Source organism: Trachemys scripta, chromosome 2 (genome assembly GCF_013100865.1).
Source record: "Trachemys scripta elegans isolate TJP31775 chromosome 2, CAS_Tse_1.0, whole genome shotgun sequence".
NCBI lineage: Eukaryota > Metazoa > Chordata > Testudines > Emydidae > Trachemys > Trachemys scripta.
This window is the reverse complement of record NC_048299.1, coordinates 62461172-62487674: the sequence shown is the minus strand read 5'-3', so window position 1 is coordinate 62487674 and position 26503 is coordinate 62461172. Positions and strand designations below refer to the sequence as shown.

At 41.5% G+C, this 26503-nt stretch overlaps 1 protein-coding gene across 2 annotated transcripts in view; it reads right to left on the bottom strand.

Moving 5' to 3' along the window:
* The window catches only part of WIPF3 (WAS/WASL interacting protein family member 3), a 55139-nt gene extending 28917 nt beyond the window's left edge, over positions 1 to 26222 (bottom strand). The window contains exons 1-2 of one of the 2 annotated variants that reach the window (XM_034760713.1): positions 26115 to 26222; positions 8995 to 9151 (exon numbers count right to left, since the gene is read on the bottom strand). In XM_034760713.1, coding sequence (XP_034616604.1) covers positions 8995 to 9096 — 102 coding nt within the window. In that variant the 5' untranslated portion in view covers positions 9097 to 9151; positions 26115 to 26222. Of the gene's footprint in view, positions 1 to 8994; positions 9152 to 25822; positions 25936 to 26114 lie in introns of those variants that run through there. The other variant, XM_034760712.1, reaches the window with a different exon arrangement.
* Positions 26223 to 26503: the final 281 nt, after the last annotated feature.

The window sequence follows — 26503 nt, the reverse complement described above, 5'->3', positions numbered from 1 at the left end:
TTCATATTGCCCCGCTTAAGCTATGAATACAGAAGGTTATATATAAAGATTACAGTGTCATGCAGCTTGAACTGTAACAGTTCAACATGACTACAAAAGAAGTACCACTCCTTTGCAAGTCAGCCTCTTCCACTATATATAAAAAAAAAAAAAAATCAAATAAGTGGGTATCCACAAATATCCCAATTATTTGAGCAGTTACAGTCTGTATGGTGACAACACTGTCTACAAGAAGATCATCTCCAACTATACTAGTATCAGACAGCACAATGGGATACATACTCAAGACACACAAGTTTTCTTCATTACTCAATGCGAGGCAAATTGAAATCCACACACAAACAGCCAGGGGGAAAAAAGCAAGCTAACCCCTTCTACCATTTTTTAAGATGCTCCATATGAAGCTAAAAACATTGAGATTATATTGAGACCAATTTATCCTTCTTTTTTTTTTTTTTTTTTAAATTAAGCTTCTCATCACCACTTTTACAGAGAGTGGCCCAGGAAGAGAATGGGCCAAACTCCAAATTCAGACTCTAATCTGAGTGGTAATATGCAGGGATACCATAAAAAGACAGGGCTGGGGGTGCAGTATTGCCAACTCCAAGCTTTCAAAAAATCATGAATCAGACCTCAAAATCATGAGATTAAAAAAATATTTGGAAGCTCTTTTTGCTTGCCTTCTGAACTTTTAGAGTACACTTGGTTTGTGTTTTCAAGCTTTCTGCTACAACAACAAGGGCTACAAATTTCCCTTTAAGTGAAAACTGAGATTCTCATGTCATCAGTTGTCCCCAGGCGCAGCTTTAAGAAAACCACCAAATATCGCAAGATTCTTGATAAAGTAATGGGAGTTGGCAACACTGGCACTGATGAGTGGTCTAAAAAGAAAAAAAGAGTGTTTTTCTTTAGTCCGTTGGTGACTGTGATTCAAGAAATCCTGCCTCTAGAGTTAATAAAGAAAGCACTGGAAAACTAGGGTTACCATACGTCCGGATTTTCCCGGACATGTCCGGCTTTTTGGGCCTCAAATCTCCATCCGGGGGGAAATCCCAAAAAGCCGAACATGTCCGGGAAAATAGGGACGTGCTGGGCCGGGGCCAGCGGTGCTGGGCCGGGGGTGCTTGGCCGGGGGGTGCGGAGCCGGGGGCCGGGCCGGGCCCAGGGGTGCGGGGCCGGGGGTGCTCGGCTGGGGGCTGGCCCGGGGGCCAGGCTGGGGCCGGCGGTGCTGGGCCGGGGGCTGGCCCGGGGCCGGCACCCCAGGAGCCGAGCCAGGCTGGAGACGCTGGGACCGGCCGCCGGAGGGAGCCGCTTGGTTGCGGGGGCCAGACTGGGCTGCACCTCCTCCCCCTACCCCCACCCCCTCCCCAGCTTACCTGCTGCCTGCTTCAGGCTTCCCGCGAATCAAATGTTCGCGGGAAGCAGGGGAGGGGGCGGAGACTTTGGGGAAGGGGTGGAGTTGGGGTGGGGGCATGGGCGGGGCTGGGGCCCTGTGGAGTGTCCTCTTTTTGGACACTCAAAATACGGTAACCCTAGGAAAACTCAACAGGAATGCTTAGCTCCTCATGCCAAATGGTCCAGGCCTTCCAGCAATCCAGCCTGCCTCTCTGCAGCTATTAAAGTCAAACAAATTCAAGCTGCGTTTAATATAAGAAACCTATTTTTACATATGCCCAAATACTGCAGTATTTGGGAAATCTTACGATTCTGGAGCCTGTTTAAAGGCTTAAGAAAAATATGGAGCAAAATAGATACTTTGGGGGTAAAAACTGACTGGTAGTTCAAGGCCTACAGACTAGGAAGTTAAAGGCTGCAATAGAATCAGGACTGCCTACTGATAACACGCTGCACTGCCTTGTGAGAGATCCAGATTTGACTTGCACCCCTAGTTCCTTATCTCGCTATTCTGCGGGATCTGCATTCTCCTCAAAATTGGGTAGAAAGTGACTGCATGACTTCATAAAGAACCTCTGCATTCAGATGAGCAGCAGCATTTACTGCCTCTAAGATCACCTCTTAACCTGGAAGGAGAGTCATTTTTTCTCCTTATTTTCTTTATATCCGAGAGCCTTTTTGCAGCCAATTCTAGCTGCTACAGAATTAAAAAAAAAAAAAAAATACAACCACCTGAAAAGAGATTTCTAACCAAAGATGGCATTAGATCACTCCTTCTAGCAGTTAGGAGAAAGACAGAAGTCAAAGTCTATTTGAAACACAGCCAAGATCTGACATTGCTCAAAAGTATTGTGACCTTTCACCTCTACATCTGGGAGAACCTCTTAACTGAACTAATAGAAGAACACTAAGAAATATTCAGAAGTTACATGAATCATGTACCTGACTTAAAAGTATTCAAAGATATATCCAAAATGCATGAGGCAGTAAATTCCCATGCTATTCAACCAAGTTGTTCTACATGTATTATTTCCATTTCTGAACATTAGCAGTACAAAAATGTCATAACGGCAAAACAACTCCTACGCAACTTCAGAGATAACACTGTAGTTTTCCAATTTTCTTAAGCAGGCTTACAAGGTTTTCTATGACAAAACATAGCAACTGTGTGAAAGAGAAGAAGGAAGAAGTCCCCCACTGCAGAGATCATCTGATGTTTTCCCTAACGTTGGAAATTCTATCTCTGTGTAAATTATGCATTTATCACACTGTTATATAGAGAGGAATTGTTCCTCTGAGGTTTTTAATGCAAGAGTAGAAAGTTAGGTACAATAGCCAATTGAAGAAATCAGTAGATTGCCATATGTTCAGCAGCTATTGTAATTTTCCCTTAACTCTATTTCATTAAATAAGAATTCAGGAACAGTTATAATTAATCCATGTGATAATTTACATTTAGCGTTATTTCAGGTTTTACATTGTACTAACTAAATGCTTTCCTGAAGCAAGAACATTTTTCACCTTTGGTTTTAAAATAACAATGGGCCAAATACTCCTGGTGTAATTCTATTGGTTTTAATTATTTGAGCCATTGTGTCTTTTTGGTTCATTTCTGCCCTGACCCTTCATTATAAAGAACAAAATAATTCTGAAGAGAGGCAGAAATATTTTCTTAAACTTCAGAAATGTCTGAATTATTAAACAAACATCTACTGTGAGGGTCTAATATATACAATACACTTCCTAAAATATCAACATTTTAATAGTATCAGAGGGGTAGCCGTGTTAGTCTGGAACTGTAAAAAGCGACAAGGAGGTCTGTGGCACCTTATAGACTAACAGAAGTATTGGAGCATAAGCTTTTGAAGTGGGTATTCACCCTGAAAGCTTATGCTCCAATACTTCTGTTAGTCTATAAGGTGCCACAGATGTTGTCTATAACATGCCAATAGAGGTTGATTGAATACATCAGAAATGAATGCTTGTAGACACATGCAGGAGATCAGTAAACCGATTACTGCACTTTAAAACAAATAGCAGGTTATCGAAACAAAACATCTACTCTCATTCTTCTCTTGCGAGCTTCAGCAATGACATCTTTGTAATCCTTCTAGTTCCAGACCAGTGCCTGTTTTTAACATTATCATGGGCTGTTATAAAAACCCATTCCCCTACCAAAAAAAAAAATACGTACACTTAAAAAAAAAAAAAAAAAAAAAAAGAGCTGAGGAAAACAGAAAGATTAGAAAGTTTAAGTGAAACAAACTCCTTCAGTTTTATTGGACTATGAGGACAAACTCCTCAATTGTCCCCTTTCCATCAGGAGGACCCAGATTTAAGACTCTATAAGCCACTGCCTGAACCTATGCCCCATCATTTTTTTTTCTTCCTACAACTCCCGTTTTATCTATGACCTCTGAAGGCAGGCACACAAAGTGATGCTCAATTACTCCCATTAGTTATATTTACATTTTGTATCAGCCTCCTATCATGCCACATAAATATCTAACAAGTAGCACCTACACCTGTTGCTGCATGTATACCCCCCCCCCCCATGTTCCCTCAAAATTCATTTGAAAGCCTTGTTTTATTACATGCTCAAGCAGCCAGGAGTTTTTCAGCTGTTGGGCACAGGTGGTTCCTAACATGCCTTGAATTCCATCTTTGTATCATTTCAACATTTTTTGTGACTGCTTGTATGATAGAATTACAAGGAAATGGAAAAAAAAAAGCAGGTCAGTTATGAAATAAGTAGAACACAGTTTTATAATTAAAGCATTCATATCAGAATATCTCCAAGCTCAAGAGATTTAAAAACCAGTATAAACCAAACTAATTTTCTTCTGACTCAAGAAAGGCATTAAAATTGCAAAGGACTCAAGAGCAAACAGCAGTTTGGGGTTTGGAGAAAGGAAAAGATGCAACATCATTGAGGATTGTGGCTTAACAAGGGATCCAGACTTATAGATGAGATCTTGATAAAATATGCAGGCAAGTAGGTAATGTAAGAACTATTTCACTTACCCTGGGGAGTGGAAGTTCTTAACATCTCAAGTGGCCAGGGTAACCCTATATACTCCAAAGTATTGGTGACATTTAATAAAATTGGTGCAGTGTGATCTTGATCCATGATTATTCTAACCACGTTGCATATGCAAGTACTTCTTGACCATGTCACACAAATAAGAACATAATAAGGCAGGTGTGGCACAAGGGTCAAAAAGCCTGACAGACACAAACTGAAGGGCCACAACTCAATCCATCAATGGCAAAGCCAAAGGGAGACAGAAAAAAAGAAAGGAGACTGCGGGAAAGTAGAAATGAGACGCTCCACCAAACTGAACCCAACAATCCTGCTCTGTTTCAGCTGTTTTCCTTACATTTTTTTCTTAAAACTTAGTTCCATCTCAGTCCTCCTCTCTGTTCTTACTCTCTTTCCTTGTGTTCAATCTCATCTTGTCCCCACTCTCTTTACATCAACACTCTTCTACTCTACCAGCCTTAACTCTTTGCCCCCTTAATTTTTCAGCATCCTTCTTTTCCCTTTGTTAGACTTCGCCTGGCCTGAATCAGCTACTTCGTTCTGTCACAATGACAAAAACAAAGTGGGAAGTAATTGACTGGTTCTTCTTTAACAAATGTCATCTGATCTGTGTAAGCGCAAGGCCTCACTCTCTGCAGGTTCACCTGAATTAACTAGCAGCAAAGCCAGATGCCAGATCACACCTGCATAACAACATTTCATAAGTGTTATGTGATCACCAAATAAAAGCTGTTCTATCTTCTAGATAAAATACCAAGATAAGCTCCCACACAAGATACGAGATCTTTCAGGATAATTTTTTTCATAAAATATCCATCACACGGCTTTTCCCCTCATTCTGAAGGCCAAGCTGACAAGCTCCCCTTAGTGACAGCAAAGATGAAAACTGCAGAGGTCCATGTATGAGTATCCAGGACTCTTAAAAATAATATAATTTCATAGCCCATATAATTGCATGCTTGAAAATGCAGGGTATTTAAATACTAAATGCAGCCCTTGTGGCTTGTCTACACACAGAAGCTGCACCAGTTTAACTTAAATCAGTTTAATTAAATTGATGCAACACTTGTGTGTGGAGACTCTTGTATCAGTTTAAACTGGGCTTATGTCTTTCCACATACAAAATTTGTGCTGGTTTAACTAAATCGGTATAAAAATTACCCCTTTACTTACATGTGTGTGTGTGTAGACTCAACTGTGTGCACTGACAAGGCAAAGCTTGTTTCAATGGTATTTTTATATTATATTCATTTTTATATTTCCATTCTCCAGCAGGAAATTCAGCAGCTGTAGCAACAGCTGGGCAGTTTTAGCAGCTGTAAGATACAGATGCCAAATTCTAGACAATATCTTCCTAGCAAAAGAATCTAGGGTCTGTAGCTACTTGTTATGGATTCCCTTTAGCCAGATCCACAGTTGTAATAGGGCTTTGACCTATGTCAGCATTTTGCTTCTGTAGAACTAACTGGACACTGAGGGCCTCTTAAAGATGGTTGTCCCTCTGATTCAACTTTAGCAGAGAAGATTCCTTTCACTGTTATGCGAGAATAATATTTGGCAGAATTGTCCTAATAATTCTTTATGCAGGATCCATTTATTCCCTTTAAATTATGCACTTGTGCTGGAAGATTTTCCAAATTCCAGCTGACAGGGTAATGTACTGAGTATGCTTTATAAATTAGAAATACATTTTGTAATTCATTAAAATGAAATGATGGGAAGATGTCAGCATTCTCTGGCAATAGAGGGAGAGCAAAATTCAGGGTAAAACGTACCCCTTTGGAGGCAGAGTATGAACTGTCTGAAGCCAGCTGCTGCATATTCTAAAAGCTCCTTATGTCTGAGATATTTCCATTTTTCCCCAACAGATATAGTGCCATGTGTAACCAGACCTACTGCAGAAAACAGTAGCAACACATTTAGTTGGGCTTCTGCTACACAGTCTTCCAGAAGGGATTTGCAACTAACACAGGAAGTGGGGGAGGGAGAGAGAGATATTTACCCCAAAGAAGAATTAGGCCAGTTACCAGTCTGCCAGAGAACATGTTTAGTTCTAGAGAGGAATAACTCTGAGGTAGATTGCTAAGAATGTTGGGTCGTTAAGGTTCCATGTAGTCCCTAAGGAAAACACCTGCCACAGAGTTGCCTCCAACTGGTCTAGACTGGTGATCTCGTAACTGAAGTGGTTGATGTTTTGGCCAGATTCTAAAGTGTGATGTGGCCACTTTCCACTGTGCCACCAGCATAAACTGGCCCTAAAACCAGTATAACCAGTCAGAGGATCATCCCAGTGCAGGAATGAACTTACATGGAACTGATCTAGAGGCTCTTATCCCACAACCCCTTCCTGCTGATGGTATACCAGAAAAAAGTGGCATGGCCAGGACAGCCCTTTGTTATGCTGGTCTTTGGCTGGGTTCTCAGCCACTGGGGCCATTTATAGCTGGTGTAAGGTAGAATAGCCTGACGTCAGCACTAACTCTGTGCTGGGAAACTGGCTGTAACAGGATCTAGGAGTGCAATGTTGAGCTTTAAGCCACTTTTGCACACATATGCACACTTCCTACACTTGGGACTCCCACACTTGGGTCATAGCTGAGGACCTGTCCCTTTGTATATCACAGCCAAAATGTTCAAACTGGATGCCTAAAGTTAGGTGCCTAAATATAGGTGGCTAATGTTAAGAGAACAGCACCTGCAGCTTCTATTGACTTCCATAGCAGTTGCGGGCGTTAAGCTGCTCTGAAAATCAGGCCACCTATTTAGGTGTATCACCGGATTTGTGAGACAAACATCAGGAAAACTCTAGTCAATATGCCTGAAAATCAAAATTAAACCAGAGAAACCAGAATTCCTCCACCTGTATGTTTTCAGCCCAAGCACTATTCTCTTTCCTTCCCCCTTCACCACCTTACATGTTTTTGATAGTTTTGTGGGACGGTTCAGTTTGTGAACACCTTAAAACGTGGAATGGCAATTAAAGAAGGTGCAAGGTAATTTCTCCCTAGGAGAGGACAAAGTTGGAACATAATCAAATAAAACTGATAGACTCCTTCACAAAATGGGCATGGATGTCAGAGCAGGAAAGAGAAGTTCAAGGGTCTGAAGTATGTATTTATATCAGCATAAAAGAAATCAAGCTCTATTTTTGAAAGAGTTGGACACTTATTTCTACAGAGATAGAAAACTAATGCGTGCTGCAAGGAGTAGAGCCATGGCAGAGAAAGTGTGCGAGGAAATCAGAGATGCTTGGCCTTGACTATGGCTATTCATTATTTTCTCTACAGTCATAACTTCAAGGCTGAAACACCCAATAAACAAGTGATTGCAACACATAAAAAAGGGCCTGAAGAAGCATTCCCAAGGATCAGCATAACCAAAGTACAATAAGAACCTGGAATTCCAGCCAGGGCATCAGCTGCTCGCTGCAAGGGCACATGCACTGGTTGGTGACATGCAACCAGGTGATCTGTTACATATAGTAGCTATACCTGTGAACATGATAAAAGCATCATGTGGTGGATCCCCAGGAAGGAAAACAGCTAAGGATAAAACACTACAATCCTTAAAAAAGCTATTAGAAATGAAAGAAGAAATCAACACTTCCCACGTGCACATTTTCAAACTAAAATCAAGCTCTCTGTGTTTTGGGAAGTACTTATGAGTGCTAAATTTGCGTGCGCATACATGTGCACACACACATGCACACCTCTGGCCTAGGTTTTTATTCCAAACACGTGATCCAAAATACATTGCAGGCATAGAGAATAAGATGGAGAATATCTTATTGCCCTTATATAAATCCATGGTACGCCCACATCTTGAATACTGCATACAGATGTGGTCTCCTCATCTCAAAAAAACGATATACTGGCATTAAAAAAAGTTCAGAAAAGGGCAACTAAAATGATTAGGGGTTTGGAACGGGCCCCATATGAGGAGAGATTAAAGAGGCTAGGACTTTTCAGCTTGGAAAAGAGGAGACTAAGGGGGGATATGATACAGGTATATAAAATCATGAGTGGTGTGGAGAAAGTGAATAAGGAAAAGTTATATACTTGTTCCCATAATATAAGAACTAGGGGCCACCAAATAAAATTAATAGGCAGCAGGTTTAAAACAAATAAAAGGAAGTTCTTCACACAGCACACAGTCAATCTGTGGAACTCCTTGCCTGAGGAGGTTGTGAAGGCTAGGACTATAACAGGGTTTAAAAGAGAACTAGATAAATTCATGGAGGTTAAATCCATTAATGGCTATTAGTCAGGATGGATAAAGAATGGTGTCTCTAGCCTCTGTTTGTCAGAGGATGGAGATGGGTGGCAGGAGAGAAATCACTTGATCATTACCTGTTAGGTTCACTCCCTCTGGGACACCTGGCATTCGCCACTGTCGGTAGACAGGATACTGGGCTGGATAGACCTTTGGTCTGACCCAGTATGGCCATTCTTATGTTCTTTGCCCCTGCTATTATCACAATAATCTGAAATAAATCTGAAAAATAATCAGAAAACATTTACCTTGCTACACTAATCAAAATGAAAAGCAGATCTTACCAGAGGTAATGAAGATCGCAATGGTGGAGGTGGTGGGGGTGGTCCTCCAGAAGCTGGGAGAGGTGGTGGCGGAGGGGGAGGAGGCGGTGGCGGCACAGGCATCTGTCAAGTTTCTAGCTTCACTCCGTTATGAAAGATTCCAGCTGAACTCTAAATCCTGAGGGGGGGAAAAATGTCCTTACATACCGCAAACAGAACAGTCCCAGCCAAATCGCTAGCTCTCAGCAGACTGAAGACTTTTGTACCCTATAGCCTCTAGTACTACAGTATGAACAGCCCTCATTACAGATATCTGAAGATAACGTTCGTCTAAAGAGCCAGTTCACATAGCTGGACAGCTTCCATAAATTCTAAATGTACCGATGCCAACCTGTCCAACTTCAGCTATTAGATTAATCCAGCTCATAACTTGAAATGCAATTATGCTAAAAAGAACAAATTACAATAAGCCAAATCTTGAAGCCCTTATTCAGACGAAACTCCATTTTAAGGAGAGTTTTGTATTTCTATAGATGGATAAAGAACTTTGTAAGGATTTTTTGGATTGGGTCCAATATAAAAAAAAAAAAAACATGACTGAATAATAAACAAAGAAACAATTTTCCAAAATAGAGTTTCATTAAGTGAATTACTACTTCCAAAGAACAGCACTCCAAGCACCAGAAATTTCAGGTATTAGTCAGATATGTATAGCATCACTGTCATTTTTTAATTTTCAATTTATTTTCCAAATTTTTTAGTAATATACCAAATCAAGGGGGAAAAAAAGGATTTTCAATTTTCCAATAAAAGGATGAGGGTAATTATTTACAAATAGCGAACTGCAGATTCTGGAGGACTGCAAAGATTGGGGAAATAATTTTAAAATACATTATTTTTAGTAATTTAACTCTGAGGTAGATTGCTGAGATTTAAAATAAATACAGAATTTGAAGATGTTATACAGGTCAAGTTTAGTATTATGGGTTTGGGTGATTGACTCTGGTTCATGAGTCTAGGTATTTTTTAAGTATAGCGCTCTCCATAGTTGTCTTTCATGAACATCAGTGAACTAGTGCCAGATTTTTCCTATCATTTGCTAAGAAGAATGGATTAGTGTGTCCTAAAATTCCTACTTGGATTTAGTTGAGTGATGGCTATGATGATTCTCAGGGTGCCCATGACTGAGAGCCACCTTGTTACCATCTTGGCTCCAGCATGAAGGAAACTTGTTTGTGTTTATGTGGGTGTCAGCTCCTTGACTCTACCAGCCCGTTATCAACTCAAGCACTCTCCTGTGGGAATGCTAGCCCTTCCTTTGTTTTTCAGTTTAATGGGTGCACCTCAGTCCCCAACCCCCTTGGAAGCATTGCCCTGTAGCATCCAGCCCCTTCTCCACTGAACACTCACAGAAACACCAGGCCAGCTATCACCAAGGGAACATCGTACACACCAGCCTATATGATTCATCTCAGGATCAGCTCCTTATATAGTACCACAGCATTGAGAGATATTTACAGTGAAAACAACAATAAGTTTACTATCAAAGAGTCAAGAGATAGTGAATAAGGATAATGGAATCAAAAGGTTACATATAAAAGAAAATCATAACATGCTTTCTAGAGACTACACCTATCAGGCTAACCTTCTGTCTATAGAAGTTTATCTCACCTCAAAGGTCCTTTGCAGAATTTCAACCAAGGCTGATTGTGATCCCATTTTCATGAATGTAGTTGCACTGCTCAATTACTTCCTAGGTGCAGGATAAAGGGGTGTTTTCCTTGCCTTTTCCTTATATTCCCCCAAAGTACCCAGACTCATGATAGCCAGACATCCTTTCCCCCCACCCCCCTCAACATGGCTTATTCTCTGGTGTGCTGCCTCCCTGTTTATTTCACATCCTCCCTGCATTGACTTCATATGTAAATGGAGCTTCCATTGTGTTAGCTTACAATGCTTAATTTACATGCAAACAGAGACAGGTGAAGAAATATCTTTTGCCTGACAGAAAACCTGTTTGTTATCTCTGCCCTGATACAGACTTTAGAACATATTTCCAATATACCTATATAACTCCTTACATAGCATCTATACATACATTTTACAATTATATTAATGACCAATGTGACCTGGCTTTCATTTAAGACTTCACCTGACATTCTTTCGTGAACCAGAACGTACATACCAGGATCCGGACATTCCTATAACCCCCCTGCCAGTTGGCACTGAAGGGTTCATGGGTCATTGAGGCATCCAAGGAAAGACCAAACTATTCAGTTTGGCATCACATTACCTTTAGTATTAGGACAATACTAAAAGCTCTGCTGTCGGATATTTAAACTCACAATATTAGCAATTCGTCTGTTATTACGCCTTCTAGCTGGCAAAACCATAGACATTACAATGCCCAAGTTTATGTTACTAAAGAAAAGCAATAAATACCATGACAGAGTGAATCAATGCGAAATGGGACAAAGCTTCAGCATCAGGACCAGAGGACCCAGCCAATGATTTTTTTTTTTTAAATCGGCAAGATGGTTTTAGATTAAACAATGGTTTTTTTCAGTATTGTAGTGACCATGCTGACTCAGTAGTGGCATCTCCGAGTCCATCCCTTCCAGCATGAGCTGGAAGAAAAACATTGTCCACAGATCATGCTAGTAACAGTAGAGACTCATTTCAGCATCCAGCCAGCAGAGGGCTCCATGATGCTAAGGGCTTGTCTATACTTACCGCGCTGGTTCGGCGGCAGGCAATCGAACTTCTGGGTTCGATTTATCGCGTCTAGTCTGGACGCGATAAATCGAACTCAGAAGTGCTCCCCGTCGACTCCGGTAATCCTGCTCGCCGCGAGGAGTACACGGAGTCGACGGGGGAGCCTGCCTGCCGGGTCTGGACGGGGGTAAGTTCGAACTAAGGTATGTCGACTTCAGCTACGTTATTCACGTAGCTGAAGTTGCGTACCTTAGTTCGATTTGGGGGTTTAGTGTAGACCAAGCCTAAGTGAAGTGGACAAAGAGGTGACACACAGAGCCTGGGCAACCAGGGAGAGAGCCATTGGTTTATAGGTGTGAACAGCAGGCAAGTGCTGGCAGCCCAGCTGGCTGGGGAGAGAAGGTCAGGCCCCAAAAGCTGAAAACTAAGTCTGGAAGCAGATCGTTGGTGGCAGGAGGCCCGCAGCAGCAGAGTATGGGATGAACAGTCTAAAAGTAGCAGGTGAGACACAGAGAACAATCTGGAGAGGTCCCCAGTGAGACCAGAGAGGACAGGACTGATCTCTGGCCAGTGGGTCTACAGGCCTGCGCTGAATTTTCTGTTAGCCCACATACAAGGCCAGAGTAGCCTTTTACCCCTCCTATTGGACTGCCCTAGGAGTCAAGTTATTCTCTTTTATGATACTTGTTTAAGAATATGCCTAGAATATCAGCGCATTTTCTTTCTGCCAGACCTAGCAAAGTACCTTTTTCTTTTAAAGCTAGGAGTGGGCAAGTTATTATTGGAGACAAACCAAGGGCTAGAATCTAGAGCATCTGCATCATTTACCTCCCAGCTCATGGGACACAGAGCACACTGCCAATGGGGACCGGTGGGCCACAGCACCCAGTGACACTCTGCAGTGTGGTTAGTTACAATCTCTTTTATCATATCTCAGCTAGTTATCTAGAGAAAGCAGCACCTCTACTATCCCACCCCCCTTATTCTCAGATACAAAAAGTCATTACTATAGTAATGTCTCCTTTCCTCAATCAAGCTATTCAAAAGCATGCCCGTAAGGGCAATGAGTCTTATCTACTGATAGTGTTTCTGTTTCATTTTTTTCTACTCTGCAACACTGGACTTTAATTTTCAATATGAATTGGGTTAGGAAAAATATTCTGAGTGGAAATCCCCCCCCCTTTTTTTTTTTTGGCTACAGAACACATGCATGGCAGGAGGGTAAAGGATACCCCAGAGGGGCTGACAGGTAGGAGAAGGACATGTAAATCAGAGTTCATTATTTCCAGGCTTGACCTTTAAAAAGCTCATCAGCCCCACACTCAGCACCCTTTCCAGCCTCCCCCTTCAGGCTCAGAATCCCTAGCTGACATCACCTCTTCAGCCCCCTTCATGTCCACTGATGCTCACCTGTCTCCAGCACAATGACTAGCATGTGCAGCAGACAAGTTCTGACAGGTCTGGGCAGAGGCGATGGGTTTTGCATGTAAAATTTCAATTTGCCCAACTGGACTGCAGAGGTGGAGGCTTTGTTATTTGCACACAGCTGGGTTAGTGCTAGGGAAATGAGTACATACAAAAAGGTGTGCACACTCCAGTGGAAGCAGAGATGAAGTCCTATAGTGAAAATCAGGCTCTTAAGATAGAGGTCCATTACTGTATGATCTGCAAATGTTAGTGAATAGGATTGTTGTGTGTCAGTAAGTGAACCTCTTCTCTACTTATGTCATTGATGTGTGGTTAGTACACCAGGTTCTCTTGGTACGAAGCAATAAAATCTTTCATACTTTCACTTACACTTTTGCTAGCTTGATTCCTTGGTTAAAGATTACACTGCACTCAACTTCCCACCCATGCCCCACTATCGGTTAAAACAAAGATTGTGTCTTCAGATAATAACTGGAGGATACTACTTGGTAACGGATACCCATAGTGCAGGTTAAATAAACTCTGAATCTGAATCTAAAAAGGAAATGTGCCTAGTAGATTGTTAACACAAAATTAAGAGGGAAGCCCTTCAAGGCATCATCAACACTGGTTCTCCACTTGTGAAGTAACTCCCTGCTCTCCATGTGTCAGTATATAATGCCTGCATCTGTAACTTTCACTCTATGCATCCGAAGAAGTGAGGTTTTTACTCACGAAAGCTTATGCCCAAATAAATCTGTTAGTCTTTAAGGTGCCACCAGACTCCTTGTTGTTTTTGTAGATACAGACTAACACGGCTACCCCCTGATACTTGACATCAATAATGTGCTCTCTCTCACTCTTTCTCCCCACCCTCTAACCCTCTGCTGCTTCTGCTCTCACTACAGCATTTTAAAAAACGCTCATTGTATATTTGTACAACTCTCCCTTCCCCCGTCCATCCATCTCTTTTCCTCAAACGATTTATTTTTCCCTTTCAAAGTTATTTAAAAGGTAAATGTACTAGAGTTATGTCTCCCTGCCCCCATTGCCAATATTGTTACTCAATCTGGGAGTGCCGGATAGGACTAGGGAAGGCAGTTTTATAGAGTATGTGACAATTAGGTTTTCTTAATTGGAGTTGGAGAGGGCTGAGCTTTCCCTGGGAATAAAGGACAAAAGGGGTGAGACTTTTAGCATTTGAGGTAACAGGCTGACAGTTTGTGAGGACAAGGGGAGAAAGGGAGAAGCAGCGTGGCCATAGTTAGTATGGGCAGAGATGGCTCAATCCCAGTAATGCTGAAGTCGGTGGCAAAACTTTGATTGACTTTTATGGTGCAGGATCAGACCCTGAAGTCACAGAATTTAGAGACTGAAAAGAGCTGCTAGGTTTTCTAGTTCATCTCCCTGCCAAAGCAAGGTTGTACATTTCTTAGTACTTTGTGCAGTCTAATTTTAAGTGTCCCAAATAACAAGGCTTGTATTACATCCCTTGGGAAACTCTTTCATAATCTAATAGCGCTCACTGTTAGGAAGGTTTTCTGATATTCAGTCTAATTTTTGCCTTTCTTAATTTGATCCTATTGATCCTAGTTATACCTTCTTGTACCAGGCTAAATAGAATTATTTAACCTCCTTGGCATCTGCACCTGTGACATATTTGTAGAATTATGACCCCACAGGCACACATAATTTAGCCTAGATATATTTGTTTAGCTGTTTTCATCTTTCATCATAAGTCAGTCCACCAGTCTTTGAACATTTTTGAAATCTATCCAGTTTGTTAATATCTTTCTGGTAATGGGATGCCTGGAACATTTCAGATGCAATTGCACCAGATGTACAAAGAGGAACTATTACCTCCTTGCGCCAAGGTAAAATGCCTTCGCTTATGCAGCACACAATTCCCTTTTCAGAAGTAGAGTTCTACTGCTACAGCCATCAGATTTCCATACTGCACCGTCACTATGGTATAACAATGAAGACAGTATGAAAAGTCAGATCTCTTCATTCAGTCTGACTGTATTACGGAGGAATAGTTGTACAGCATCCATGCACTTTGACTGGGTTACACAAGTCAATTTCTGTGCAATTTTTTAAAAAAAAATTGTTTTGTAATTGATATTTTCAGGGGCCAGGGCAGCTTGGGAAGTGTGTCAGTTACTCTGCAAGTGCACAGAAAGGCATGATGGGTGATATGTACATATAATTTGTTGATTAACAGAAGAAGAAAAAAGGCAAACCATTAACTGTGCTCCTAGTTTTCAAAATCAGTTTTAGATCGCAGAAATAATATTTAACTATAATTTAAAAATATTGCCCTGAGTTCTACTCTTTAAAATATTCAGTCAAACCAAAATGTTTAGATCATGGGGAAAGTACAAGAATTATAAAAATAAAGATACATTGGAGAATCTGCCTTATAAAGCATCTTTCGTGGTCTGAAGAACAGACAATATGATTCATTGTGTCCACCACTTGCTCCTGTCAAACACTAAAGAACAGCTGAAATTGCTGGTACAGGTGCACCACAAATGTTACAAAGACAACACAATAGACACACACAAGTAAAATAGACAAAACCAGGAAAAGTGTATATACATTACATAGCAAGATTAATTTTTCTGCTATACTTAAACCACAATTGGAAACACTTTGGAATAGGCTTCTATGTTCAGAATTAGTCATTTGGAATTTTAATTCCAACAGAAGCCAAACCGTGTAATTTTTAAGCACCAGATGTTATGTTTCTTCATACACAAAGAGCAAACTGACACTTTTGGTCTGAATGACTTTTTAAAATTGAAATAAGCAAGAACAAAAGTAAAGAGCACACAGACTCTCTCCTCTCTGTAAGAGATTACCCTGAACATAAAATAGGAGCCAGTCTCTGCAGGTATGCAGGTATTAGAGTCCTTAGAGCAGTGGCTCTCAAACTTTTTTACTGGTGACCCCTTTCATATAGCAACCCTCTGAGTGTTATCCCCCCCCCCCTTATCAATTCTAAACACTTTTTTATATATTTAACACCATTATAAATGCTGGAGGTAAAGCAGGATTTGGGGTGGAGGCTGACAGCTCGCAACCCCCCATGTAATAACCTTGCGACTCCCTGAGGAGTCTCCGACCCCCAGTTTGAGAACCCCTTCCATAGAGACTAAATGGAGTGGTACAAAGAAGGTCCTAAGAGTTTAACAGTAATATACAGCTCAACAGAAATTCAAAGTGCCACAGACTGATGTACCCTTTCTAATATACATATTAAGAGCGCCACATCTTTATTCACAGTCTGACAAATAAAAAAGTCTTGCCTTTCATTAAGTGTGTAAAGATGCCAATTTAATTTTTAAATGTACAATTCTTTTAGACTATTTAGAATTACTGCGGTAAATTCTGCTCTCAGTTAAAATTACTGGTACTCTGGAATTACACGATTGTGACTGACAGCAGACTATGGCCCATTCTTTCTTAATAGAATGTACAGAAAAACAGAGCCTGTTCCTCCTGCTGGTATCCCTGCAAAATTCCTATTGAAATCAATTAGACTTTTGCTTGCAGGATCAGTGCCTTGGTAGAAAATACTTTTATGTAATTAAGCAAGCTGTCCTGACCAAATTTCACCAACTTACATATGGAATATTTCCTCTGGGCTTGATCCACCCAAGGGCTGCATGGGTTTCTGCCAGCATAGAATCTGGTGTGGGGCCCTCGGCAGTGGAAAATCTACTGCAACTCCCATTCCACCAGGAAGCTAACAACCAGGCAACACTGCCACAGAAGAGGGCAGCACTGACCCGGGAAGGTATATAATATTGGCACCTAGAGCAGCAGTTCTCAAACTGTGGGTCAGGACCCCAAAGTGGGTCGCAACCCCGTTTTAATGGGGTCACCAGGGCTGTCATTAAACTTGCTGGGCCCGGGGCTGAAGCCCAAGTTCAAGCCCCACCGCACAGGGCTGAAGCCCTCAAGCTTCAGCGGCCTCTAGGGCAGGGGGACTCAGACTTCAGTCCCCCTTCCAGGGGTCTTGTAGTAATTTTTGTTGTCAGAAGAGGGTCGCGGTGCAATGAAGTTTGAGAAACCCTGACCTAGAGGATGATCTGACTCCATACTTCTCCAGCAGGTTTCCAGTGGAGCCCAGGTTGCAAATCAAAGCAGACCTTCCCTGCTGGAGCCCCATTCCAAGATGACATTGCAAATGCCAGCTACTCTCCCCTGGGCATGACTCATAGAATCATAGAAGATTAGGGTTAGAAGAGACCTCAGGAAGTCATGTAGTCCAATCCCCTGCTCAAAGCAGGACCAACCCCAACTAAATCATCCCAGCCAGGGCTTTGTCAAGCCAGGACTTAAAAACCTCTAAGGATGGAGATTCCACCACCTCCCTAGCTAACCCAGTCCAGTGCTTCACCACCCTCCTAGTGAAATAGGGTTTCCTAATATCCAGCCCAGACCTCCCACACTGCAACTTGAGACCATTGTTTCTTGTTCTGTCATCTGCCACCACTGAGAACAGCCGAGCTCCATCCTCTTTGGAACCCCCCTTCAAGTAGTTGAAGGCTGCTATCAAATCCCCTCTCACTCTTCTTTTCTGCAGACTAAATAAGCCCAGTTCCCTCAGCCTCGCCTCATAAGTCATGTGCTCCAGCCCCCGATCATTTTCACTGCCCTCTGCTGGACTCTCCAATTTGTTCACATCCTTTCTATAGTGGGGGCCCCCAAAACTGGACACAGTATTCCAGATGTGGCCTCACCAGTGCCGAATAGAGGGGAATAATCACTTCCCTCGATCTGCTCGCAATGCTCCTACTAATACAGCCCAATATGCCGTTGACCTTCTTGGCAAGAATGGCACACGGCTAACTCATATCCAACTTCTCATCCACTTCTCGACTCCATTTTGAGTCACAGCTTTCTCTGTTGGTGCAGAAAGCTGCTGCCATTTACACCCCCTATGACCATGGCTGTGAGTCAAGTCTACTGACTTCAATGGATTTGCACTAGTGCAGAAGAACAGAATTTGGCCCTCTAGCTCTAAACTAGAAACGGAAAAAAATTATAATTAAATTCACCATGAAGAAGTGCATTAAGATTACAGTGATGAGAACCACACGTTAGAGTGCCTCCGTCTGACATAAAGAAGTGAATGCATTCATTTGTAGAAGGAAAGAACCCACACATGGAGTTTCCTTTGAATAACATTTGGACTAAGTCAACCACTCAGAGAGAGATGTCTTATCATTTAAGAGCTAAACAAACATAAAATTGATTTTGATGATAATCACTAGCAAAGTCAATCATTGGCTTGCGTCAAATAAAGAGTGGCTTAATGGAAGTTCAATGTCATTGTCTACTTTTCTATCAATCAGGTGTTTCAGTAAGGGCAGGGCTTGAGTCCTTTAATCCAAAATTGTTGTGTTTTGTTTTTGTTTTGATTTGCAGCATGCACCCTCTCCAGTCACATTTTCAAGACTTGCTGTCTTTCCAGAAACAGCAGTGTTGCTATTCTCCAGTTCTTCACCTCAGGAAAAATTGAAATGGGGACCATGTTTCTGGCAAAGTTGGATTGTTTGGTCCTTTTCTTACACAGAACTGTTCCCACAGAAACAATCCCAGCAAGCTGAGTAATCAGTTCCTTCAATGGAAGAAAGTTCCACTCTCCAATTAAATAGTTGGTCTTTTAGCCATGAGCAAGGTAGTATTCACAATCTTGCCTTTATTCTGTGCTATACATGGCAAAGACAGTGAATCTATGTTTTAAAATATCAGCTGAGCTAGGTAGCACTAGTCGTAAACTTAAATAGCAAAGGTGCAAGATGATTCACTAAATCTCTGCCTAACCCATTCTACATTTCCCCCTTCCAAGCTAGTTGTGATTGAAATCTGAAAGTATTTCATCATGATTCATTATTTTTCTCTTGGAAATGCAGGCATGACAGCTCAGGTTGAGGTTTCTCCAGCTAAGGGCATACCCCAAAACTCAAGGTGCTGCAGAAGGTAGTGCTGGCAATCAGTGGGAAGCACTCTTCTCTCTGATTCAATATTAATCTTATGCCTCAACATTGTGTTGGGGATACTGGCTGTTGCTGGGGTACCGCCTTTTAAATTAGAGTACAATGGAGGGCCTGACCACTGGTCACATTAAAGCCTAAGGTGAAATCCAGACTCCATTGAAATCAATGGGAGTTTTGCCATTGGTTTCAATGGGGCTAGGATTTCATCCCCATGTCTATTTGCAAGAGTATGGGTGTTAGCGCTAGGTTCCTGAGCAAATTCCATTAGAGGTCATTACATTCTATTCATCCACCTCAGAGTCAACTGGATATAATATTCTTCACTTCCTTTCTTAAACTGTTGGGCTGAACACTGTTTAACAGTTGCTACATTCCACCCCCAAAAGTGACTGCAGTCCAGTGATGGAAGAAGTGATGATTCCAATATATGTGTTCATTACAATAGGGCAAGTGTGTTAATACTTGTAGATAAAAGGTGCTATAAAAATCTAAATTATTTAATAAATGTATGCATATTGCCACCATATTGGGTGGGTTTTTTTTTATTATTTAAAAGATCAGAGATAAGTAACCCTATGGAGATTTGGTTGCTTGGCTTGACCCAAATATTTGGAAGCTTATCCAATTGCATTTCATAAAAACTATTCAAACTTTGGGTTAGCAAAATTGGGCTGAAAATTTCATGAGATTTATGGCAGTTACTTCCAGGGGAGAAACACTTTTCAGCGTAGCCTCTCTTGTGGCATTTCAGCATTACCAGTCCTGGCTAGAACCATAAAACTTTCTTGAGAGCAAGGTTTGGTTTCGCTTTACTCTGAGTTCTTAACAAAGGTTTGGGCCATTCTCTATTTTATCGTAATTGGTTTGCCCATTTCTTGTATATTTGCATGATGACTTTAACAGGCACATAGATTTTATACAGGGAAGAAAAGAAAAACAGTCTTCCCAAGTGCATTTTAAAAGTGTAACTGATTTGAGCAAAAAGTCTAACAGCAGCCAGTACTATTTTATACACAGCAAGGCGCGTCAGAGAGTATATACACTTTTCATTGCATAATACTGTGCTAGTAAAGAAGGCAACATATCTTCAGTGCCTTTTAACAAGGTAGTAAGCAAAGAAACAAAGGTCCAAACACATTATGATCTAGTGCCATATGCTGCAGTCCTGTCTGTGATTTTATAACAAAGGTAAAATGTGATACAGTTAACAAGTGGTTCAATAGTCATATCATCATGCTTATAATTTATTAAATAGATCTATTTAAGCAGATACTATCTCAGTAAATTAATTCATTGTATTAACCTAGTAGGAAGTGTGTGCTTTCACACAGCTATAGGAACCAAGCATATATTGTAATTCTAGTTCTCCCTAACTTACCATACCAGAAAGACTTTGCAATTGCTAGGAGTGTAAATGATACATATTTCATTATATTTAAGTAGCAAAACAGACACAATGGCAGCTTTCTTGATCATTCAAAGTGTCAGTGTCAACACTGAGCTAGGAGTTTATCATGGAATTATATTTCCATGATAAACTATATATATATATATATATTTCCAATGCTATTATATTTCCTTATAAATTTCAGAGAATTGTATCTTGCAAATTTCTTGGGGTTGATTTTCCATGCCTTGCATCTTATGTCAGCACTTACCCCTTTGCAGAGAGGGTACAAAGTGCTACCATGCTGATCCAAAAGCATTTTACATCCACTGTGCACAGAGCTAAAAGAGGGGGAGGGATAGCTCAGTGGGTTGAGCATTGACCTGCTAAACCCAGGGTTGTGAGTTCAATCCTTGAAGGGGGCCATTTAGGGATCTGGGGCAAAAATCTATCTGGGGATTGGGTCCTGCTTTGAGCAGCGGGTTAGACTACATGACCTCCTGAGGTCCCTTCCAACCCTGATGTTCTGGGTAAATATTACAGCAATGCACAACATAATGTGCCAAGCAATGGAGAATCAGGCTCCTCATGTTTGGTGCTAGCCCAGAGGTGGATATTTTTGGAAAGTTTGAAGAAAATACATTCAACTGTTTTTTGTGTTATCAAAGCATAGGAAAAATGTTTTCTACATTACATGAAAATTCTTTTGTTGTTTCACATAATAGTTTTCCAATGGCTGCTTTAAAGTTTTCAAGCTGACATGTATCTAATAGTGAATGAGTCCATTTGAAGGCACTTGGTTACAACCTAAAGTTATGAACGTTTGAAAACTATGAGCATATATAGGACATACTTTTCTCACTGATTTAAGCATTCACCAAAGCACTTTGAATGTTTTCAGGAACAGATCTGGTTATACCATCAGTCATCACTGTTATGAACTCTGACAGCCATTGGACTATCCTGACCAAATACCACCTGTGGATGAAAAACTAGGAAGCCCTGTTTAGGTTTCATCAGGACCAGCTGAGTTTCAGAACTGTATAACCATTTTCCACTTCTGACTTCCTTAATTTTCCAGAGAGGAAAATGTTCACAGTAATTTACGGTAATGCAATTTACAAATAACATAATCCTTTGATTTTCCAATAATGTAAGAACCAGGTAATGACAGAGTAATGCAGGTGTTGCTATAATAGCCATGTTAACATAGTGATTAATTCAAAACTGATCACTGAAAAATGACAAGTCATATTCAGTTGTTATACTCTCTAAAGAGCTTGGACTTTGTGAGCTCTGTTGTGCAAGAAGAAAATAAATTTCCTGCAGCAGTAACATGCCCTAACTTTTCACCTGTGCAGTGATTTATGACATTTTAAAACTAATGGTCTAACATGCTCACATAATAATAGAGCAGATGTTCAAGTTCATCCAGAAACAATAAATTATGGAAGTTAGAGGGAGAAAAAGCAAGGTTCTGCTAGTTTTAATGCCTGTTCTCATCTAGTTTTAATAGCTAAGCAGAGGTAGGCCTGGTCAGTAATTGCAGGGAAGACACCTCCACGGAAACAGGAGCCTATGAAACATGTAGATCTTTTGTAGACAAGATTATTTCACTTTCAAGCCTCAAACAAATTACTACCAGCATACAAAGCAGTTTGATAGGTAGTGCTACTACTTTTGTATGCAGACATCCCTGATTCTGTTTGATGCAGGAATGGATTCAGAATTTAACCACGTCAATATCTTTCTGTGTTCTGCACAACCATCATCAAGCTCTGGAGTTTTTTGCTAGAATGCACTTATTCATTAGATAGTTATTGTTAAGATATCATTTTTTCTGTTTAAGCCCCTATTTTCAGTAGTTTGACTTTCTAAAGTATCTACCTTCAGGCCAAAATTCTTATGCTTAGTCCCAGCCCAGAGGTGATTTTTTTTTTCTTTTTTAGGATGAGACTTTTTTTCTTTTTTAGGATCAGATAAATGCTGATCTTAAGTGCTTATTGAAATAAGTTATTTATATTGTCTCTCTTTAATCTTTAAAAAGAACTGCAGATCTTAAATTAAAAAAGAATAAGTATTGTAATAACAGACATAGCTTTTTAGCAGAAGAGTGAGAAAATTCAAAGTTAGCAGTAACTTTAAATCAGGATACATTCCAGCAGGGGTCTTTCATTATATGACAATACAATATATATGCAGTAACAGACAATGAGACATACCAGATGTGCATCCCGTGTTTCAGAAATCAGTACACAAATTCAGCTTATTTACATTTTCGTATTGGAGAAGCAATACAGAAAAAAAGAAATGGAGTTCCTTGCTGTTAGACTGTATTATTTGCCAAATTCAGTATTATGTTGCATTTTTCACTATTGTGTGATCACAGAATGAAAAACCCTATTGTACTGACCCTGTACTGAATTTAGCCTAAGCAGACCCTTGCATCTGTGCACAGTTCCACTAAAGTCAGTAAGAATCTGCCTACATGAAGTAGCTTGCAAGTTTAAGGCCCAAATTTCTATTGATCTAAAAATGTATACAGCCTCTATCATAACATCTGTGTACTTCCAAAATAATTAAAAACAGACAGTAAAAAGCACAATAGCTTTAACTGTGTTTGATTTTTTAATTACAGTCTCATACCCAGATTGCAAGGTGTTTGGGACAGGGACCATGTTTCCATAGGAGTTTGTTCAGTGCCTAACACAATGGGGTCTCAATCTTAATTGGAGCCTGAAGGTAATATAAACAGCATATAATCAATAACAGTGTTGCACTAACATGGCAATGGGTTGCATGTAATATCTTAGGCCACATTCCTATAAGGAGCTCTGTGTGGGTATAAGGATCCACCCACACAGAGTTTCTTGCAGGATTGGGGCCAAATCCATATTTAATTTGTCATCATTATCTAAGGCAAAACAACCAACAGCACAACAAAACATGAGAATAATTCTTTCCTAGGGAGGAATTCTGAACCCGTGTACAAAGCTTAAGTAAAAGAGTCTTGTCCAGGGGTACTTGGTAAAGGATGGGGGCGGGGGAGGAGGGAGAACAGACTCTTCCCTCCTCACCCAAGATCATGCAAAATATATTAAAGGCCATGGACTGCAGCAGCATCCATGCTCATTGTGGACTCCATTCATGTCAATGTTTAGGCCAGTGAATCCACGTATTTGACTTGCACTAGCATCCGGCATATGCCCAACAACTCCTCCACCCCCACAAGCTAACGCAGAGAGGTATCAAAGAATAGAGTTGCATAATCTCCCTGCATAGCTTCTCTGTGGCTTGCCCTTCCATGCAAGTGAACCACATACAGAAGTTCTGCTGAGTTTAGGAACTTCTATGCCTGGAATATTGTAGGGAAGCAGTAGTCAGTCTTTGAAATATTTCAGCAGCTAGGTATTACATGTACTGTTATGGCAAAGCAAAACTTGCCCAAAGACAACTTATGCTGTATGTTTATAATGTTAAATTAATAGTAATAACCTAGCTGCATTTCCTTGTTTTAACAATGACTGTATTCAAGTTACGAAACTATATAAAACTAAAAAGACAAAAGACTCTGATTTAACAGAAAAAGTTAAACTTCCATTTTTGATTTATGAGCCTGTTTCATTTAATTTTTCACATCATCTATATACACACACAAAGACACACACGTCTGTAGAACATGCCATCTTAGATGTTAAAAGATCAGTTATATTAATAGATAGTTAAATAAAAACATCACATGACATATGCAGTAATATTTACCAATTTTATGGATGAAGATGATTTCAAGCAATATTTCTATATCACTGGAAGCATTTGGAAACTTTAGACCCTAAGTAAAGACTGCTCCATGATTATTCCATGTAGAAATGACCACCGCCTACCATATATCTGAAGTTCCTTTCTTCTTTTGAATTAACTACCCTTTTTACTTCCATACAGAAAATTGTTTTAATTTTAGCAAGATTTTGTTACTATTCTAAAATACTTAACCAGAACTACACAGTCTTCAATAACAAACCAAAAAAGGACTGGCATCTTGGCCCGGATGCCTCTTTCCTATTCCTAGAACTCCTGATGTTCTTAACTGTAACTACACAACCACACATTTCCTCGAACCCCCCTACAGCCTCTGACATAATCTCACACTCTCATGAATGTGCAACATTTGACGTATAAAAAACCCTCCAGCTAATTTAATTTATCCTTTAGCTATATACTCTCCTGATATGCTATGCTAACATGGATAATTCTAAATCACTAAGGACAATAGTTTTACACATACACTTCTCTGTTTATATGCACTTAATATAACTTAACATTATTCAAGAATAATTATGTCAGATAGCATTTGAACAAGATTCCCAGGGTAAGAACTACAGGAAAAGGGGGAACTTTATAAGTTCTTACAAGTTATTCTGATTCAAAGAGATTTTTTAAAAAAAGACTGATGCTAACTACATCTGTAACTAACACGAAATCCACATTGTAACCAGCCACACTGTACCTCTTGCTTGCTGAAAGACACTACATCTCAAAGGGCTATAACCTCTCCCCTCTTATTTACAGCTACGCTACCGGCCATCCACCATCCCGGTTTTCAGTTTGTGTTGGCTTTGGACTGAAGCACCTTGGGCAAAATCTTGGCCCCATTGAAGTCCTTGCTGTTTTATATCTTTATGAAAGGGAGTTATAATTATTTATATAACCACTACAGCTAATAATTAAAAAATGCTGGACAAACAAGAAGGTTGAGTAGATTCACCTAGCAGCTAGAAACTGCAAGAAAAGTCCCGAGTGCACTCAGCAGTCACACCTAGTGTGTATCATTTTCATGCCAAAGATGCCATTTAAATATCTGTTGCCAACAGGGCGGTGTATAAGAACATAGGCTGTTCGGAAGGCAGGGCCTGGCCACTCAGGTGTTTAAGATACAGATAAGCGATGGTGGTGGGGGGCGCTACCCAGTGCACTTTCCACTTCTGGAATCCAGCCCCACATCTCCAGGCGCTTCCCAGGCTGCATTGCACGGAAACACCGAGCAGTTGCATTTGGCCAGGCAGCGAGTTCCCAGCCCACCCGTTTGGGAGACGGGGTGGCAGCAAACCCCCGGCGCGACCCTTCCCTCGAGGGAGTCCCCTGCGCGCCCGGGGAAGTTCGGCGTGGAGCACGGAGCGGGGCTGAGGACGGGAGGCGGAGACCGGCGCCGAGCAGCACCGAGGTGCCCCCTCAGGGAGCGCGGGAGTCGGACTCTGCCCTCAAGCCCCCTGGCAGCAGGCGGGGGCAGGACCACACAAGCCAAGGGCGCGCCCCAGCCTGGCTCACTGACCTGCCGGCGCGACCGCAGCCGCCGCGAACCTCCCCGCGATCCGCGACGCAGGGACCCGCGGGGCGCTGCTCCTCCGCGGCTCTGCGCTCTGGTCGCGGCCGGGAGGTGCCGGGCGGCGCCGTGGGAAGGCGGGGGCGGGGCTCTCCCGCCCTCCCACCTGCTCCGCCGCCGCCAGGCCCGGCCCCGCCCCGGGAGCGCGGCGAGGGGTGGGTGTCCCTGGGCGGCTCCGGCCCCTGGGCTCAGGTGAGAGGCCTGCGAAGCCCTGACCCGCTCCCCAAGGAAATCGTCAAACCTTGATCCTGAGCATCTTTGGTCCCCAGCCCCCGAGCTGCACTATCCCCATAGAGCCCAAGGCCCCCTGGCTTCTCCGGGGGGATGAATCCGGGCCTCGGCACAGCTTGGAACAGTACAGTAAAATCCCCAGCGCACTTTTGGCCCTGGTTCCCCAGATTTCCTGGTATGACTCAGTCCCACACTGCACCATCTCACTAGGTGGAGCTGGTGAATGCCGGTCCAATAGCGCTGATAGCACACGGTTCTACTACCTGGAGCCCGGCAGTTAAATCTACCCCCTTCCTTGCCCCTCACAAATTTAAGTGTCTAAAGAAAAATTCCAGCTCCTGTTGCAAACCCGAGCCGTTGCACAACACAGATGTACCCAGCCCCTGGAACTTGCTGGAT